The 21,346-nt window shown below is 39.0% G+C and overlaps 2 protein-coding genes across 2 annotated transcripts in view; one reads left to right on the forward strand and one right to left on the reverse strand.

The window, feature by feature from the left end:
• Positions 1-1,416, reverse strand: part of LOC754790 (importin subunit alpha-3) — a 30,851-nt gene extending 29,435 nt beyond the window's left edge. Inside the window, exon 1 of the mRNA XM_030981994.1 lies at positions 1,247-1,416. Within this exon, the coding sequence (XP_030837854.1) occupies positions 1,247-1,324 (78 nt within the window). The 5' untranslated portion in view covers positions 1,325-1,416. The remainder of the gene's footprint in view (positions 1-1,246) is intronic.
• Positions 1,417-12,326: 10,910 nt separating this feature from the next.
• LOC100893148 (MLX-interacting protein) overlaps positions 12,327-21,346 on the forward strand; it is a 44,029-nt gene continuing 35,009 nt past the window's right edge. Inside the window, exons 1-2 of the mRNA XM_030981996.1 lie at positions 12,327-12,787; positions 17,810-17,937. Of these exons, the coding sequence (XP_030837856.1) occupies positions 12,438-12,787; positions 17,810-17,937 (478 nt within the window). The 5' untranslated portion in view covers positions 12,327-12,437. The remainder of the gene's footprint in view (positions 12,788-17,809; positions 17,938-21,346) is intronic.

The raw sequence follows: 21,346 nt of genomic DNA on the forward strand, positions 1-21,346 counted from the left end.
GGATGGTCGCGCAATGCACGTAGACCACATAGGGAAGCGTACAATCTCTATGGGAAGGGTTTTAGCACACAACATTGGGTGCGCGATCAGACACCCTACTCTTAACTTAAAAGTTAGCACCTGCTGGAATTTTCATCGGCGACTGGTGCCGTAGATTTCCGACATCGCTGACGGATACTCCGTACCGACAGGAGCACCTGCTACGGACGTTTTCAGCAAAGCAGAACTTACCGTGGAATCCGCGGTAGGTTTCAATGATTATTATCGAGTCATATTCATTTTATTTTTAAAACAAATACTAGGCGGGAACGGCCACCCATACTAGTCAATGGCACATATCGCGGAGACAGCGTGGCTCAAGCTTGCAAGTCGCGCATTGGCTGAGCAACTTGCGTACGATATGCATACGCTTGCATATCGCGCGATACAGCTGTTTGGCTAAATTTAGCAAAACAACATAACTCTGCGTGTACGTCTTTTTCGTCGATTCTGAGCAAAATGGTATGAATATTTCAGCGTTTTGAAGGGGCTGTATCTTTTGATAGAAACATCGGCGAGACTTGAAATTTGAAATGTATTATTCTGATTACATTTTTAATTCAAATATCAAACAAAAATGGTGAAAAACGATCCCAAATTGAAAATTGAAAAATCGTTCAGACACCCTACAAATACCCCTGGCCGCAAACCGGGCGATGCCGCAAACCGGAGACTCTACTCTACAAATTACAGTGATACATTTTGTTAAGTCCAAAGACAAAAGCAAAGGCTTTATTTTTGTTCAGCATTCAGACAACCCCATCATACATTTGGCACTTGAGTCTTGACAATGTCACAAGTGTCAGTGTGGTCCAAAATGAATCTTCTGTGAGTGTGATGAAATGAAAATTGAAATGAATTTGGAATTGCGCCTAATTTGGGGGGTGACACACAGTCTAATTCTTTATCTATAAAGTTAGAAAAGGGTGCCGTGGCTAAAAGAAGGGTGAAAAAAAACGCTACCATAGACTACACTTATCATTCATATCAAGCAATTTAATCTAAGAAATTTCCAAACTATCATTCATATTCATTCATTCGATGATCTCTGCGTATATCGCATGCCATCAACACGCAGCAACAACGCGCGCTGGCTACATTGGCTACACACATTATTGTCAACTTTAATGACGATAATTTTCTGAATGACATTTCTTTCACGAAACCAAAATAACAGGATAAAACTACCTCAAAAATTAATACATACCTCTTGATCTCTTCCCTTATTCTTGAAACTCTTCAGCCTGCTCGCCATCGCCGTATCTTCAATGGATAAGTTCGACATTTTCACTGTTTATAACGGTAGTTCCCGTTCGAGTAGGAGAGAAATAATACCGGCAATCGCAGTCACTTCCAAAATGCCGGCCTCACGATGACGTCATGCACGTCGTGCAAAGTTCCATTCCAATGAGAAAAGGATGATGATTGGCCAAATGAAAGAAGCTTTTCTTAGTAATAAATCCCAATTTTCTAATTAAACCGAATGTATAATCATCTTACTGTATAAAAAATGATTAAATATAATTTTAAAAGGATTTTTTTCATCTTTTATGTTCCAAAAATACTTTTTTCAAATCTTAAAATACAAAATACATAGATACATTGTATTATATCGACCAATCAGTGGATAGATAATGGCAGAGGCAAAATAATGGTAAGGGGGATTTTCTGTACAAGATATCAATACGATATCTAGTGTACTACCTCTTCTATTTTTAATTGGAACTTTCATTTTCGTTGCCTTGAAGAGTATTATAATGATAGAATGGTGAAAATAGCCCCAGAGATTGAACCAAATTTCCTTGTAATTTAACCAAAGGGTGGGGTCGCACATGGGCTGGCTCTCCATCCGCAGGCGCTAAAATGTAATTTGGTATGGGTAAAGTCTATGCCCCCTCCCCTCCCCCCCCCCCCCCCCCCCAGATTCCAATTTACCGTATCAAGAAAATTACCCCCTGAACAATCAGCCCCCGCAAAATTACTAAAAAAAAGGTACCCACAGGAAAGCTACCCCCAAGGACAACCACCCCCACCCCCGAGGATAATACCTACGGAAAAGAACTGCATGGCAATTACCCCCCCCCCCCCCCCCCAAGAGGACAATTACCCCCTTCCCCCGAAAAAAAACCCTGTTCATAGGGAAGTTCACTGGTATTAATTTTGTTTCAATTTTTGTCGGGGGGTAATTTTCCACCGGGGAGAGGGGGTCGGTAATTTTCCGGGTGTAAATGTCCTTGGGAGGGGGGCGTAATATTAGGGGGTAATTTTCGGGGTGTTATTGTCCTCGGGTAGTAATTTGCCGGGGGTGATTGTCGTAGAACCCCAATTTACACTGTTATATTTTTTTTTACTTATTTTTATTTATTTATTATTTAGCATAGCTGTCGGGACAGCTTCCTTTTAATCCCATAACAGATTCTCTTTGTCCTCATAATAGTTCTTTCTTTTCCTTTGGAGCCCTCTATCTTACTTTCTTTTTTCTTTCTTTTTTTCTTTTTTCATGCTCCCTCTTTTCCTCTCTCCATAATGTTCTTCCCTTTTTTTTTTTTTTTTTTTTTTTGGGGGGGGGGGGGTTATTTTTCTTAACCCCTTTTTCAGTTACCGCCTCTATACAGTAACAGTTAAGTAACAACAGATGATAAAATCGTAATCGGAACAAAATGCCACCTTTGACTAATACAATCTAGTAAGGTAATGCCCATCAAACCCTCACCTGAAAAAAAATAGAACACTAGATTTATATGGGAAAATATGGTATTGAAATTGCCCTGCGTTGATTTTTCGAAAGTCTTTGTGATCGTCTTGATCGGATGCATTCATTTTTGTTTTGCTCCCGAAAATGGGAAAATCGCGTCGACCGATATTTCGTTCAGTGGGAGGGGGGGGGGGGTGGGGGTGGCTAGTAACAACTCATTTCTTTTTTTGCCTTCTGAAATAGGACAATCGGGGTTTTGCCCCCACCCCCCTCCCCTCTCAATCACCCTGCCTTCGTACATGCCTGTTGCTAACTACCAGGGAGTGTGTGGGAAGGAGCCATTCTCAGGTCGCAATCTGGGTCTGCTCGCTATTCGTAAGGACCGCTATTCATAACCAAAGAAGAGGGTCGCTATTCATGATCGGTATTATGAATATAGCGACCCTCATTCCATATTATGAATACGGGTCCTGAATCCCGATGAGTAATGACCCACAATGTGAATTATAAATAGCGGGATAAATAGCGACCCTCAAATAACCGTCCTTATAATGTATGCCTTTATGAATAGCCTATAGTGACCCAATTTTCGTTGAATAGCGGTCCTTCAAGACCATATGGAAAACTTTTAGCCCTAAACGCGCATAAAAGAATACAGCACTAAACAACCGCTTTAACGAAGAGAGCGCGCTCAAGTGCACTCTTGCGTGAAAGTACACTGATCGGACTAGTTCAATGCGACAAAGCAGGGGTGCGAGCGCTTGCTCTCGTTGACTACTTACTAACACTAACAAACTAGAATTAGAAATGAAACTCACCTATAGTTAAATAAATGCAAAATTACGGTAGACTACACCATGCAGAGGCTTGCCATTACACCGTAGACGAAATCGAACTCATTCCCTTCGCCAATGATTATACTGACTTCCCTCTAGTTGGAGTGCAATGACCCATTCGGGTGCGCATGTATAGACATGATGCGCGTACTGCGGTCTCCGAGATTTTGAGCGCAACGCACACACTCTGTACGCACTGCGTTAAATACACACACTGACCTCTACAGCGATTGCACGGAAGCTATAACTGTGCATTGTTTGTACGGTACGGGCGCACTCGTTGTGAGTAGCTATAGCGCTACACTATCCCAGTCACCTTGGTTTACTATGAAAAGCTACCTTTTATTTGTTGGAAAAGTGCCACCGTTTCCCCTCCACAAATGAAAACAATCGTTATACCAACGTAAAGGTGGGATGTCAAGGTTTCTGAATCCGTCCGAAGATTTTTTATACGTCACTCGTGTAAGATTTGCCGACTGGTTGACTGAGCGAAACCCGACAAAAAGGGGGAAAAACAGTGCAATCTCCATAGGCAGGCTGAAAAAGTCAAAACTTTTAGGGGAAAAGTGCAACCGTTTCCCCTGAAAGAATAATCCCAAATTTAGTATCATTTTTAAGACGACATTTCAAATTATAAGAAACCGTCCGAAGATTTTTTTTAAAAAATTCCATTTTCCCGTAATACCAGCAATTATATCAAAACATGGCTTTTTTGGTGTACGTTCCCCGTGCTTAACAGGATAAGCGACGAGGCGCAGAGCAGATGCGCGTAAGTTTTCCATATGGGGAAGTTCTGCTTTATGAATAGCGGTCCTCGGGTCAGGCGGAACATTTAAAAAGAATGAAAATTGGGCATGCAAGTTTGGGATGGGTCCTAGCTGAGAATGAAGGGAGAATGAATTTTGGCGGGGTGTGGATGGAGAGGTGATTGGACGGCGTTTGGGCGTTTCGTTATATAAGGGAGTTTACAGATAGCACATCGTACAATGACCCCAAATATCCACAGATCTTTTACACATGGAGAAGTTCAACTTTGAGCATCTTGGAATAATAACTGCCAAAGTCCTAAATTGCTTCATGAATACCTTTTGTTTGACCTCTTGAAAGAATACTTCCACCTGCGTATCATAGAATGTCAATGTACCGTTGGTGCATAAATGAATAATGTTACATAACTTTCATGAGCGCATATCCAGTATTCATCTCTGTGGGTTGTACCATTTTGGTACAAAATTAATGACCTTCATCTGCCCATGCGCAGATTGTATCTGTGAACTGGCTTATTGCAACCTATATACCATGGAGTTTGTGGGAAGCTATAGGAGCCATCTCAAGTCAGGGAAATTTAAAAGAATAACAATTGGTCATAAAGGATGCAAAGTTTGGGGTGGGTCATAACCCCGGCCCCCCCCCCCCCCCCACTCAGTGTTATTTAGGGTACGCATTATGCTCGTTCCCTCTTTTTGAAAGCACCCCCTATCTGAGGACTGCCAACATTTCCGAACCCCCCTTTCGCGGGCTTTTTGCGGGCTTTTCCTGCCTTGGAGACCCCCCTAAATCAGGGCAAATGTTTAATGTACCCCCCTAAATTCGGAATAATTTTTCAGAAGTCCAAAGAAATGAGAGAGAAAAAGAAAAAACACCCCCTTTTTTAAAGAAATTTCCGGGTGAAAAGTTAATACACCCTTTTTTTACAATTCTCGGGCCGGACTTTGTCGCACGAAAAGGACCCCTTTACCGGACATTTTGGTAGCACGCATGGGGTCATTCCAACCCCGGAGTGGGGGGGGGGGGGGCGGGGTCATAGCTGACGTCTATATCAGGGAAGCTTTAGTGGAGGCAGTGATAGTGGTGTGGTGAAAAACAACGGGGTTTATAGCTGACATCAGTCTTGCAGCTAGCCGCACCTAACGTCAGCGTTAGCTCCAAGGCTATGTCATATTTTAAAATACATTTAAGAGCCCCCCTCTCGCCAGTTTAAAAACGGCTTTTGTTTACCTTTTATATTTTAGTTTCCCCGTCGTATTCATTTAAAGGGAGTGTAGCCTGACTAGACTTCTTGTCTTTCCCGTGACCTGACTCGGGGCCAATCGGACGACGCGACCGCAGCAATGCGTGCAACATACGCGAAACCGAAGCGTGATGAGAACTTCGGTCTGTTTCGCAAACGCTGACCACCGTTAATCAAGTCCATCGTTTACATGCAGTTATCCCCCAAAAAAGTACGTAGATGGCGTTAACCAGTATTTGCCAAGCTAACATCAAGCATGCAGTGGAGAGGGGTTCCGGAATGAGAGTCTGCTAATTTAATTTCCCCTTTTTCGGATTAGAGGTATAATATCGTGATCCATCGGATCCTATAACATTATGAGCGAGAGAAAGGAAAAGAGTAAAGCGAATAAAGGACCAGTGGCGGATCTAGCCCCCCCCCCCCTCACCCCCCCCCCCCCCCCGGGGTGGGTGGGTGTGATTCGGCGTATTGCGTGACAGGAAAACTAGAAGTGGAAACAAACTATTTTAGCGACTTCGAAGGCTTCAGGTTCAAGCGGTGCTACGTCGGGTGAACCTCCCGGTTATATGGTCACGAAAAGAGCCTTTATTCGGTCTACGTCTCTCTGCGAGCCCACTGACTGCACACAGCCGAGTACTTCGATGAAAGAAAATATGGCGCCCCCCAGTGACGGACATGGTATAAGTCATTCTAAATTATTTTGTCAAAATTACAAAATTATTAAGAAGCTCGACTTACTGAATGCCAATGTAACATCAATTCACAAGGAAATTGCCGAAATACATGATGATTTGCAGGCAGTAGTAGCTGATTCTGCAGCAAGGCTTATATTTCAAATATTGAAAATGCCGCTCTGCCTAGATTGCAGAAGTAGAATGAAAGCTTGGAAGATTCATGGAGGAGCAAGGAGGAGAGTACCAAATGAGGAAAAGGGAAAACAAATCTTAGCGCATCAAGCTGATCGGTACGAGTTTGCAGTAGGATTGCAGGGGAAAAGGCAAGTTTATTTCTCACAAAATAATAATAGCGCTCATAATTATCCACCCTGCAAGGTGCTCAAAGCGCTCCAATATTACCCCGGCTCTGCTATGCTCCCGATTCGGTGTTCACAGCATTCAAGGAATTCCTTCCTACCGGTCCCCATTAACTTGGGTTGAGTGTGGCAAAATATAGATCAATGTCTTGCCAAAGGACATTAGTGCCGCGGCGGGTTTCGAACCACGGACCTTGTGATCGACAGTCCGGCGACGTATCCACTCGTCCACGACACCTCTACCAAAGACCTTAACTCATTAAAAATATCTTAAATCATGAAGTTGATAAAGTATCAAACTGGTTAAAGTCCAATAAACTTGTCTTAATATCAAAAGGGCTCATATCATGTAATTTAAACATCGTTCTCATAATCCGGACCCACCAGTATATTAAAATCAATGATATTACAATAGAGAAGACGCCTAATAGTAATTTCAAGTTTTGGGGTGTAATTAAAGATGAAGCTTTGACATGGAATGAGCATCTACACCATGTTACAATGAGCATTTCCAAAAGCAGTGGGATAATTTCCATGTTAAAGTTTCTTCTACCTCATGCAACCTTATTCTTATTGTATAATACGCTAGTATACATATTGCAACACCGTGGGGGCTCCTTGCGGTTCGACTAAAATCAATTCTATTTTTAAATTACAAAAGAGAGCTATCCGTAATTGTATTTTTTTTTTTAAATACTATTCAAGAAGCAGTTATTATGTTCCTGTATATTAATGAACAACTTCCACCATCCTTTGATAACCTGTTTAGTTTCAATAGTTCTGTTCATTCCTATCCCACTCGCATACTAGAAATGTCCATCTAACTAACCCAAACTTATTACTAACGCACGAATCCATTCGACATTGTGGTCCGGATATTTGGAATAATTTTCCCGACAACATCAAATCTTGTTCAACCCTCTATTCCTTGAAAGCTACACTTATACCAAAAAAATACAATCATAATATTATGTGCCAAACGCTCTAAATTAGTATAATAGCTTTGTCTGAAACCATGATTTATTATTCCTTTTACTCAACTGTCGTCTGCTGCATCCGCACCTGCACCCTAGGTTTTTAGTACCAAGAGAGCTTTGTTGCTAAATCTTTTTTTCATGAGACCGCCATCCATTTCCAGCCTAACCGCTCACGATGCATGCGGTCTCCTGTGTTCTAAAATGTATCTCTTTAGTCCAATGAAAAATATATACATTATATCCGTTATACTGTCTTGTTTGTATGCTTTGTATTATGGTTATTCTATCAGACATGCTTTGCTATTCATGTAGTACTTGTGTAAAAATGAATAACCTTGTTATTGTTATTTGTTATTTGAACGCAGAAATAAAATCAATCAGACAAACAATACACATCGTATAACCACTTCTCATAATGTTTATTTAGTGGAAATACAGTTTGCATTTTTGGTCAATTCAATGATTTATTTTCACACTTCTGAATGAAATGGATCAAAACGTCATCATAAAGAAATGAATGCTTTCGAAACTTTTTCAAATGCTATTTTTTGGAATATGGTTCATTACGCTTTCAATTGATATTCGTGTTTTTATTACTTTACAAATTCTACGTACTTAAAAAAGTAATAGAGAATTGTATGACCGTGAAATTGATTTTTAAGAAGTAATTGTTAAGGTGAAGGTCTCCATACTTTAGAAAATTACTTTTATTAGCAGTCGTTTTTCTTGACGGTAGCTCCATTAAATTAAATTCAATCTGGCTTAACGACAAGAATAAATTATGTTTTTGATGAAGTTAAAGTTGAGCGAGATTCTGGTTAAAAAGAGTGTTTATACAGAACATGTAACATATCAATTTAGGACATCACCATGTTTGATTCCTATAGATCCTATAAAGTAAGGTGGTATTTTGCAAATTGACCAGCCTATAATAGTGCCTATTTCTTATTTTAGTATTTGATTCTCTTAAAATCTGATTTAATGAGGAATCTACATAACAATCAGGATGAGGAAGGATCTGTTGTTTGTCTGTTTCTTTCTTTTTCATTTGAGATTAGGTCCTTACCGCTCAATAGATGGTTATAGGCCTGTTCATAACTATGCAGGTTATATTCATCAAAGAGGTTATATACGCTCAAATGTAAACTCATGTGACACATTAGGCATAACTATGTTATAATGTATCGATGAGGCGTTTCATCAGAATCCTTAAAATAGGATATCAAGGACGTAGTGGTATTTCGATACAATATTTATTCACAGTACATCAGTTCTTTTATGTGTGTGAGCTAGGATATTGTCATAACGAAGTTTGTGTATCTGTGTTGGTGTATATAGGGTCCAGGGGCAAAGACCCGGCGGGGGTCAAGAGGAGTAGCCCCATGAAGCTCAGGGATTTAAGGCATTTAATAACGGTCAGATGAGCATCCAGGGGCCAGGCTTAGGGCCCCCTAAAGGGTTCCAGGGGCAGAGCCTCCGGAAACATAGGGGTTTTAGGCATTTAATTACGGTCGGATGAGCATAATTTTGATACCTTATTTGTGACAATGGCATGCACGTCACTAATTGGAGTGGGGTAGAAGGGGGCGTAGCCCCTAGAATATAAGGGGGTTTAAGCATTAAATTACGCTCAGATGAGCATCCAGGAGCTGCCTTAGGGCCCTTGGTAGGGTCCAGTTGGCAGAGCCCCCGGAAGCTCAGGTTTTTTAGGCATTTAATTACGGTCAGTTGAGCATCCAGGGGCCCGCCTTAGGGCCCTGGTGGGGTCCAGGGGGCGGAGCCCCCGGAAGTTCAGGAATTTTAGACATTTTGATTACGGTCAGAGGAGCAACCATGGGCCCGCCTTAGGGCCCTTGCTAGGGTTAAAAAAATAACGGATGCAATCATGCAAACGATCTCTACGATACACACTATCCATAGAGCTATTAGCTTTATGGATGCACATGAATGGCGCCATCTCACATCCACATTCACACAAATCTATTTCGACCAGTGCTAACACTTTTCCCGAAGTTCAGAAGAAAAAATACCAGAGAATGTGGGCTTTGTCCGGGAAATTTTCAAGGACTTGAAGAAATATCAAGACAAAATTAAAAGGAATACTGAAATTAGTGATTCCCTCCTCCTTGTTATCATTTATTTAGCTTTACAAAATGTAGAGTTTTAGATTTCCTCTGAATCAGTATATAAGTGTTATATCTGTTTTGCATCATTGAGTTAATATCTTTGTAGTATATGTACAAACCTACTATAAACACAAAGAGCTAGACCTTTAAACAAAATGGAAGAATGTATATATTAAACAGTGCGTATAAAAAAGTATACCCAACTTTCATATAGCTCTTAATTACGAATTCGTAACCAATATGACTTTGAAACGGTTTTCATGATGAAGACTTAATGATACCCTTTTCACAATATTTCTGCCACGGGTGAATGAGCACCAGGGTCTTTAAAAAGCATTGTCAAAATCGCCTTGTTCCAAGTTAGGAACCACGAGGGTCAGGCCATAATTATGCATGTGCTTCTATGGTTTCCTTTTAAAAGTTAAATTGTGCCTTGTGTGATTTAGTACTTCATTGTTTAAAATGATACATGTATAGGCTTTCAAAGAACCTTCTGTCAATCCACAGGATAACTTTTAATTATTTTAAACAGCCTATATATACTAACTTCTTGTCTCATGATATCTAAGTCCTCTCTGCCCACTTGTCCTCTGCGCTATTTCACACGCGTTTTATAGGAGCTCTGCTTATACGGTGTTTATCTCGAACAGCATAATTTATATGGAAACTCAAATGTTACTAAACCTATAAATGCAAGAAAGTGCACCTCCGCCGCCCCTAACTATAAGAAACAAAACAGTAGTCTATTCAATGGAATTTTAAAAATTATTATTATTTATTCGCCCATTTATAAAAAAACAAAAACAAAACAAATACAATACAATGAATGGCGAGAGACAAGTACATAATAAGAATGCAAAAACACATGCAAGAGATAAGGGAGCAGCAAGTGGGTCAGGTTGCACACAAGCCGGAAGTTCATCGCTGTTGCCCAGAGGCATGTGCCCCCACACAATGGAATTCCAACAACAAAAAACAATTAAACGTAATGTATATAGTTATAAATGATATTGAAAATGATGGATTGAATATGATTGATATCGCTAGTAAAAAATTCTTCACTTCGTTTGGCATGGATAACTCGTATCTTTAATGATAATGGTTCTATAATTGTAAAAATATTTACGGTCCGATAAAATAGGGGGTTTGCCACTTTGATTACATTTCAATTGTAATATAAAAGATATATATGAATATATTATGCTCTAAACATAATTTGCCAAAAGTTATGTAGATCTAGTTCTTGTACTTAGTCAGAACTAAGAATCATTGATAATTATGTTTAAAGTTATACCATGAGTAATAAATATTCCAAATGAAATTATTTGGAAAAATAGTAGGCCTAACATTACAAAAATATAGTTTTATCGGGAAGGGCAAGATGCCGGTTTATTGAAAATTCATAATTTGATTACAAAAGGTATTTGGAATGACTCTACATTAATCAATACAAAAGTAAACGCACAACAGCTCTTATTTGATTTTGAATATACAACATTAAAGAAAGCATATAAAGTTTTCCGCAGTTTTGGTTAGATAGATTGTTATGTCAATAAATTTGAACATGAATTTAATATTTCGAATTTTATAGAAATAGAATCAGCCGGGGATAAAGTAAATGACGGTCTTTGTTAAGATAGTGAAAGATTATACTATTGCTTGTTAATAAGTAAGAAGTCAAGAGAACCAAAATTGTTCATTCTGGATTTATGAATTTGTTTGGGAGGATGTATTTTCATTTAAATCAAATAAATCAAAATACACACATAAACAAATAACAAACGGGAGGTTCACCACCCCCCCCCCCCCCCCACACACACACACCCCTGTGTACGCGCCTGGTTATATTGCAAGAATGTGATTTTGTTTTGGAACCGATATGTAATTTTATATTAAACCCATCCCAAGTAAAAATACAAATAAACCAAAAGATATTGGTTGTAAATAAGGACATGAATACCCATGAATATGTTAGCATAGAAAAAAAATAATACTAAGCTGGAAGAATTGTTGAATATACTTTAATTCTTAGCCTATGTTAGGTTTCACCCAATCATCGAGTAAATGATGTAAATGATGTAAATTATGTATTGAAATTATCGAAATAAAAACCTGGCTTGAGGATAAGAGAAGAAGAAGAAAAAAAACTCCGCCGCCCCTGCAGATATTTGTATCATTATCGGACTATTGATTGCGAATTAGTGGTAGGTACATGCATATATTTGTTTACAGGAGATACACTCTCACTGGTTGATTGTAACATTAATCATACTGATGTCTAACAATCGAAACAGGAATGAATACAACAGGTACATCACACCTTGCATGTATCTCTTTGATGACACCGGACCATTTATAATATCTTGTGAAATGGACTGTATGTAATGTCGATCGATATGGTGGTCTATTCCATTATATATAATGGGTAGAATAAAAAGAACACCAAATTAAAAATTCACTTAAAATGGTTAATAAAACGAACTAAATTCTTAAAATATTTAGAACATAATAAAAACATTAAACCCATACATATTTTAGTGCATTTATTTTAGAGATACATTTAATAGCTTTTTAATTTAAACATCTCCACCCGTCTTGCTATATTGAACTTGCCTTTGACGTAATATGGTATAATTCATGGCGGACCACGGAGTAGACAAAACCATCCTGCATGTGCATTTGCACAATTTCGTAGAAATTATCATCAAAATTGAACCATCATGACGAAACGAGATGGAGGTCCTATCGACAAAATGACCAAAATGGATGAGATCGAGAATTGTCTAGAAAAATCACTGCCAAGGACAGAAAATGGCAATGACAACGCCGACAATTCGGACCTGCAAGTGCACAGTCCGGGCAAAAGCACCGGTACGAGACAGTCGAGTAGTGGCAGCTTCAGTGAGTTCTCTGCCAGTAGTTTCCGTGACTCTCCCCGATCTGCCCCGAGCTCCTTGCCTGGTTCGCGATGCGGTTCTACTCCCGGGTCGAGACTGGCCTCAAGATCCAACAGCCAGGAATCCATTATCGACTTGTTCGATTCGATGACCTTACAGTTTGGTCAAACAATGTAAGTTTGGATATTTATGTACTTCTTTGTTAAAGACAAAAGTGGGTAACAGAAGGGGGCGCTATGCGCTAATGTACTTTCGTATCCAGACTTTTTCTTCTTTCAATCTTTGACTTTGTATGTTTGATCTTCTTCTTATGGATAATCTGCCTCCTTCAATACGGAAGATTCTTGCAGATGTTTATATTTTGACATGTAACTACTATTTCTAACTCCGGCATGGAGATACTCTACTAAAACATAGGACCTAGACTACCGATAATTAACAAAGACAAAGTCTTTATCAATTGTTCAAATAATTTTAAAAGTTTTCTTACACCTAACAAACACCTTCCTTGTCAATTTTCTAAACTTTTTAGGAGTTTTTTTCCTAAAAACAATGACATTATATACGATTTCTCACAGGTTTCGCGGCAAACTGCTGCACAATTATAATACAATTGCATACTGTACCGACGAAGGGATGCGTGAAGTTAGCGACCGTAATAAGTAATGATCATCATCGTCATAATGTGAATTACTTATATAAAATAAATGATGATCTGAGTTTACAGTCACTCTAACTTCCCCATACCTAACTTCAGGAAGCTCCAACACCGGCGCCAGAGCTTCAGTTGGCGGATCCTGGGGTTAGTAAAACAGCCAATTAGGCGATATTATCGTTGGCGGCGATGAGGCCGCAGCGCCGCATAGGCCGCACCCCCAACTTTGACATTTCGTAGAGGAAAAAAAACAAAAACAAAAACAGACCATACAAAATAATTGTAATTTTCTTGTAGAACACTCTTTTTTTTTTAACAAGCTGATACTAAACTCATCAATATTCTTATAAATTTACAAGAAGTTTACCTAGAAAATGATCATAATATAGGAGATCTTCATTGATTTTTAAGCTAGTACTGTATCGCACGCTGATTTGGTATCCTACGATACCCCTACCACGATGTGCGGTGTAATCCGGAATTGGGGGGGGGGGTCCTTCGGTCCTTCGCAACTTCGTGCTTATTCAGCGATTTCGAGCGATCGGCGCTCTATAGCATGAATATTCATATTTTCTGCGCCACTGCCACGCATGCGTATCTTCTCTTTTGAATCGACGCTGCAACATGGAAGAATCGTTGGTGTAGGAAACCGAATACCCTTTTTTTCCCATCGAAGACTTCTTCAAATTATAAATTCAAGTGATTGGTGTTATGCCCTGAGGAGTCGTGCAACCTACGAAGTCAAAATTGTTAGTACTCCCTTTGCAGATTTAATGATAATATCGCTTAATCGGCTGTTTTACTAACCCCAGGATCTGCCAACTGAAGCTCCGACGCCTATGGCGCCGGTGTTGGAGCTTCCTGGAGTTACCCCATACCCAGAAAATCAGAAGGAGGGGGGGGGGGGGTCTTCTTCCTTAGTTGCAGTACAGATCACCTGTCAATTTACAGTAAAATATGCCAAGTACAGTGCAAGTAAAAACCATGCTAGTAAACTTATACCATGTGAGATCCAACAGGAAGCTGCATTATTCTGATGAACGGTAAAGCAGCTTCCTTGAAGTGGGTTATTCCTTCAGATGGTTCCACATCCTTATTGTTCTTGGATAGTAGGAAAACTTGAAGGAGTCAATAGTTGCATCAGGAATGTCATACTTCGGGTTGTGGTCGTGTCTTCCGAAGTACATGTACATGTACTGTATGTAGCAGGGATGACAATAGTTAGTTTGGGTATGAAGACACAACGGTGAAGAATCTTGTAGAGAAGGGTGCATTGGTTAAGGATTCGACGTGTGTGGAGCATGTCCCACTCTAGTTCTGATACAATGAGCTTAGGGTGATGTGGTGTTCCTGTAGTCACATTTCACAAAGTGAGCCACTGTTCTTTGTACTTGCTCGAGCATTTTTGTGACCGTGACACTGTGTGGGTTCCATGCCTCCGAGCAATACTCAATTGGATGCGTACTAAGACTGTGTACATGTACATGTAGGCTCTGAACTTTACATCCCTGGTACAGGGGGAGAGAGTTCTGCGACGAAGACCAAGACTATAGGCTTGCTTTATGCATGATACTTAATACCGGACAACCCGTAAATTGTCATGTTTCTATTCACGTTTTACAAGAACTACGTATTGTATTTAATTCTACTGCAGGCGCGAATGCAAACAGAATACATAAAGAATTCTGCTCTGAAAATTTGGTGTCCAGAAGTTTCCAATTTTTTTAATTTCCAAACTAGTATAGTTTGTATGATTATGATCTTTTCAATCATTTGAAATTTTTATTAGTTAAAAAGTAATTTACTTTTATTTACAGTGTTCAATTAAATCCTTTGAGTCCATTGACAAAAGACTTTCCGGTATGAATACCATGCTATTTTGCTTAATCTTTGAATGATTTTAATATTTGATGCTAATCCATGGCCTTGCTAAATGCCTTAGATTCCAGCTTTAAAGTTAGTGGACTTCATTCATTGGTATTTTATTGGTACGGTATGTCACCAACTTTTCAAGACATTTTATTGTGGACTCTTTTTTTCTGCTCATACAATTAAAGCACTGAAATCAGTCAATCGGGCTGGGGCTAAGCACTTGGGATGTCTTAAATCTAAGTCTATAAAACTCCCAAATTTTCAATATTTTTAAGTAAGTCAGAAGCCCTGGTTAAGCCCTGTACTTTAGTACCACTTTGTGCCTCCATCCACAGAGGTCACGGAGGTCAACTCATGAAATTCCAGGTATTGGTCTCGTTATCGCGATATCTCAAGAACAACTAGAGATATGAGGCTTGAACATTAGTGATGTATCATCATAGGGAGACAATCTGAGTAGATTTTGGAGTAACTCGGTCAAAGGTCACGGCTCATTATATATACAAAAATAGCTCTTGATGACATTATCATTAGAACCGCTTGACGGATTACCATCAAACTCAAGACATGTACATGTATGTATCTTGCAGAGCCAATGAACTGAGAAGATTTTGGGGTCACAAAACAGCTACGTTCTCAAAACTCTGGCTTACTTGTTACTCCTAGGGTTAAAACAAAGTGGGGGGAACGAACCTTCGCTCATGCTGGGCCTTCGTTATGGAATACTCTCCCTCAATGGGTTAAGAATAGCAGTTCTGCTGAGGTGTTAAAAAATAATCTTAAGAAATATCTGTTTAATTTAGCTTATAATTGATTACCATTACCTTTCATGTCTGTACCTTTCCTATCGCACTTTGTATAAATGTAAAATGTATGTATTTCATCTTTTGCACAAGCTGCGCCTTGAGCATTTGACTGTCAAGTGGATTTGGCGCCTTATAAATCATATGTATTATTATTATTATTATTACAAGGTCAAATGTCTCAGGGCTTATCATGCATGCAAAAATAGCTTATGATCACATTATCATTAGAACAGATGGACGGATTACCATCAAACTCAAGTTTTATTTTACTCAACTATTGTTTAGGTTTCATGAACTCCCTCAGTGATCTAATGAGATCTACATGTATGTAGACACAATCATAATCTGTTACTTACCGGGTATTTTTAATTGGTTACAAAACCATAATTTCTATCGGACTTTCCAGTTCTTGACCCATTGTAGTTGTATGAGAACAGGAAGTGCCTTAGCCAAATATACCCATTGCCAGAGTTATCCTCTATGGCTAAATACTGTAGTTGCGGTAGCGAGAATTGATAGACAAACACACATCTAAATCATATTATTTTGCATGATACATGAACATGTACACTGTATATTCATTATACATGTAGATGATATGCACCCCTTCTTCCTCTGCTAAATGTACAGCACCAATGGGAGAGCCATCATAAACCTCTATTAGGGCTGCGACGAGTACTCAAATACTTGAGTACTCACACTGTTGACAACTACTCAAGTACGAAAAATCGTACTCGAGTAGTTGTCAACAGTGCGAGTACACGGCCACCATTTTTTTATGCCGATTTTTTTTTCTCCACCTGGCACTGTGCTGGCCGGCCGAAGCTCACCCGTGCCCATACACTGGGTGTCACTGTCAACTCACCACTCAGAAACTACATGTAGGACCAAACTAGCCGCCAATGTCCAGATTTCTGTTAGAACTTTTGGAGGATAATTTGTCTGTCATCTTTAGTTTTAAATAACAACATTGTTACTATTATTTGTGAGAAGTTCACAAGCACAAATCGGCACTTTCAATTGCAACTCGCAATAAAACAGCGTGGGTTTTCGTAGCAGGTGCTTCATACAACGTCGGCAAAAAATTAATAATAAATAATAAAAAAATTATATTTAAAAAAAAAATTAATTAAAAAAATTAATTTAAGCAAATTAAAAAAATGGCCGCCGAGTATTCGTCTGTAAGCCTGGGAGTGTACTCGAGTACTTCATTACACGGTTATGCACAGCCCTGACCTCCATGCATGCACCACTGACCGCACATAGAGACTCCATGCGCCGTGATTTGAGCCAAGCCTAAATTAACCTGACAATAATTTGTCCAATTAAACACATTAACAGCGCAGGGCCTCTTTCAAAGCCAACCTCGACTCAGGCGCCTTACAAAGCCCTCTAGAGGGCAGTTGAATACAATTCCTAGGTCTGCAATAGGAATTTTCGGGTTTGATTTTTCCTTTGAAAGCACACAATGGGATAATTCCGCATATCCCCACACTACACCCAAATTTGTTATTCAGGTGGGTGGCCAAGTACTGTAGTTGCGGTAGCGAGAATTGATAGACAAACACACATCAAAATCATATTAGTTTGCATAGGTGACCGTAATAGGACTTGTAATAAGTCCAATTTTGTTTTTCTGTGTGAGAGAATGAAAGATGTTCATTAACATTTGGGTATGGTGTAACTAGTAGTTGAATTCTAGATTGATATTCCGAAAAAATGACGATAAAAATATCTCGGTAAGTGTATTAAAGAGAAATGATTGCAATTTTGAAAAGGAACAAATTTCTATTGTTCATATCATAAATAAGGAAAGCGAAATATTCATGATGTTTTTAATTTTGTTTTGATTTAAATTTCAGAAATGAAGTTAGCGGTCAAGGTATTCAACTGTTCTCCCCGAAGCCCCGCCCCTTGCGTCATCCAAAATGGAGTTGGCAGGAGAGAGTAAGAGTCAACCATGCCATATGGAGAAGCTGGCATATGCAATGTAAGTATCAAACAAACCTGTGTTCTGGGCTTGAAACTTTTTTTAAAAAACTGGCATAATGGTCTGATGCCATTTCTGCTAATACTTTGGCAGAGCTGCCAACAAGTACAAATTTATTGTGTGTTGTACAATTTTTTTTTCCTCAAAAAATATAATTTTCCATTCTTTTAATTAAAAACTAAAAATTAATGTGCCTGTTTATTTAATGTGTGTGTGGCAAATTGCCCGTTCTCTCCTGTAAAGTATCATACAAGAACCTCCCACTGCAATTTGGAGATGTTCATTGGTTCATCATACACACCAGTCATGAAGAAATCATGCATATTCAACCAATGCTACACTTACATGCCGCTCATTGGTTCATTGAACGATCATTTATGATGAACTCGTGAATATTCATATTTTGTAAAATGTACTCATGCATGATTCTTCAGAATATCGACGAAGACAGTCTAACAAAAAGAAAGTACTAATCAATCAAAAATAGGATTTTTATTTTAAAATGGAATTTTTTTGGAGAAAGAATAGGATTTTTGTTCAGTTGGGGTAGCAGCCTTGGGCACTTTTATGACATTGGTTGTCATTTCATTTTTCCATGATATGGATATCATACAGATTACAGAGTTCAATGTGACTGTATTAAAGAGAGGTTGAGTTCTGTGAAGAGGTGAACAATAATTTGTGAGCGTTATCATTCTTATTATGCAAGTGTGGAAGAACATCAGATAAGACATGTTCCATGAAAAGCATGGCTCTTCAAATGCCTTCATATTCTAAATATGTCATTTAACATCATAAAACTCAAGGGGGGGGGGGTGGGATTTTTACGCCACGTGTTTGTGTAGTCCCATATACATCTTTCTGTGTACAGTGTTTGTAACTTTACCAAGACTTGGCCAAATTTCTTATGATTTTGATGATTCCAGAGCCTTGCAATACACGCAAATTCTTATATGCTAGATGATCAACCTTTTCTGTTCGATTCCACACCGTTTCTTTCACAATACAATCGCATGACCAGAACTCAACTTCATCTTTAATTGTCAGATACATATTCTGCGCAGGCACCTGTATCTAGGCTAGCTGTATACAGAAAATCTTGTTCAGATGAAGGGGTAAACTGGCAGGTTTTTTTTTACTCACTTGTACATGTAAATGAATGGCAAGTTGGCAACTGTGCATATTTATTGAGCTCTCTGTAATAGGATACAAAATTTATGTGAAGGGTTCTACACTCTAAAACGTCTCTAGGACCCCTGTTACACATACGTCTGAAAGTGGACTGAGGCCGGCCCCGGAGTCGGCTCGACGTATGTGTAACACCAACTTTTTTCGAAAAGCCGGACTGAGGACAGGTGGACTCAGTCCACCTCTGGATGTGGTTTGAGGCCGGCCTCAGTCCCGCAATCGGTATGTGTAACACCAAAGTGGACTCGGGGCCGGCTTATAGGCGGAAGTGACGTAACCTGTCATCATTATCAACATAATACATCGGGCGCGCTTGCCACCTTCTCTTATGTTATTCTTTGTTTTTATCATTCTATCACTCTCTCTTTCTGTCTTTCCTTATGTTATTCTTTGTTTTTATCATTCTATCACTCCCTCTTTCTGTCTTTCCTTATGTTATTCTTTGTTTCTTCTTTCTATAACCTTCTCTTTCTGTCTTTCCTTATGTAATACTTTGTTTTTATCATTCTATCACTCCCCCTTTCTGTCTTTCCTTATGTTATTCTTTGTTTTTATCATTCTATCACTTTCTCTTTCTGTCTTTCCTTATGTGAAATGTTTTTATCATTCTATCCTTTTCTCTTTCTGTCTTTCCTTATGTTATTCTTTGTTTTTATCATTCTATCCTTTTCTCTTTCTGTCTTTCCTTATGTTATTCTTTGTTTTTATCATTCTATCGCTTTCTCTTTCTGTCTTTCCTTATGTTATTCTTTGTTTTTATCATTCTATCGCTTTCTCTTTCTGTCTTTCCTTATGTTGTTCTTTGTTTCTTCCTTCTATAACCTTTTCTTTCAGTCTTTCCTTATGTTATTCTTTGTTTCTTCCTTCTATAACCTTCTCTTTCTGTCTTTCCTTATGTTATTCTTTGTTTCTTCCTTCTTTCATCTTCTCTTATGTTATTCTTTGTTTTTATCACACTTTCTCTTTCTGTCTTTCCATATGTTATTTTTTGTTTCTTCCTTCTTTTCATCTTCTCTTATGTTATTCTTTGTTTTTATCATTCTATCACTCTCTTTTTCTGTCTTTCCTTATGTTATTCTTTGTTTTTATCATTCTATCACTTTTTCTTTCTGTCTTTCCTTATGTTATTCTTTGTTTCTTCCTTCTTTCATCTTCACTTATGTTATTCATTGTTTTTGTCATTATATCACTCTTTTTTTCTGTCTTTTCTTATGTTATTCTTTGTTTTTATCATTCTATCACTTTCTCTTTCCGTCTTTCCTTATGTTATTCATCAGCTCGTGAAAAGGCGATGTGAGGCCGGCCTATGTGTAGACGCAAAATTGCGAGCCCGAGATCATGTGTAACAGGGGTTTGATGATCTCGAGGCGGCTTCAAATTGCAGGTGTGAGGCCGCCTCTGGGGCCCGCTTTAAAAGCCGACGCATGTGTAACAGGGGTCTAGGCCTGTCTTCATCAGACCGAAGTTGCAAAATAACCCGCTATTTTCAGACTGGATATTTTCCCGAAGCTCGAATTTGAGTCTCCACCAGCTCGATACGTTCATCACGAACTAGCTCGGACGGGCGCAAATTAGCCCGCTATTTCCCAAATAGTGGGCTATTTTGGAAACAAGACCATGGGTTCTTGAGATATTTTATCGATACAATAACCAGCTTATACATGTGTAGCAACTGCGGGCTGATGAAGACGCAAATTCGTCTGGCTAATTTGAGATTGAGCTAGTTCAAATAGCAGGTTATTTTCCAATGCGGCCTGATGAGGACAGGGCTTTTGTGAGAGAAAAAATGCTGAAGCTTACCACTTCGTATCTCAACAAGGCCAGTGAGCAGTTACATTTGTAGTTGCCTACAGTATACCTACATGTATATGTGTAGTGTCTAGGCTGTTTGAATGTTGTACCCTGCCAAAAGCCACTGTAACTAACTGGAGAGAACCCAACATGTCTTCACTGATTTAGCATCATCTATCGGGCTCATGAAACTGTCAGATGTACTCAATTGAATTTGTGGCAACGAGGTAGCAACGTTGAAATTACAAAGAGGCTTTGGCTTGCATCAGAAAGGATACATGTACATGGGATTATTATAGGAGTAGTGAGCGATTTACAATGTACATGTACGTCTAGGAAGCTCTAAAATAGCTGATATTAAACCAAATTTTGGGGTCACTGTTAAAAAAACATAGTAGAGGGCTCTCATGTGAGACTTGTCCATCCACTA

This window comes from Strongylocentrotus purpuratus, unplaced genomic scaffold (genome assembly GCF_000002235.5).
Source record: "Strongylocentrotus purpuratus isolate Spur 01 unplaced genomic scaffold, Spur_5.0 spur5_scaffold_12, whole genome shotgun sequence".
NCBI classification, from domain to species: domain Eukaryota; kingdom Metazoa; phylum Echinodermata; class Echinoidea; order Camarodonta; family Strongylocentrotidae; genus Strongylocentrotus; species Strongylocentrotus purpuratus.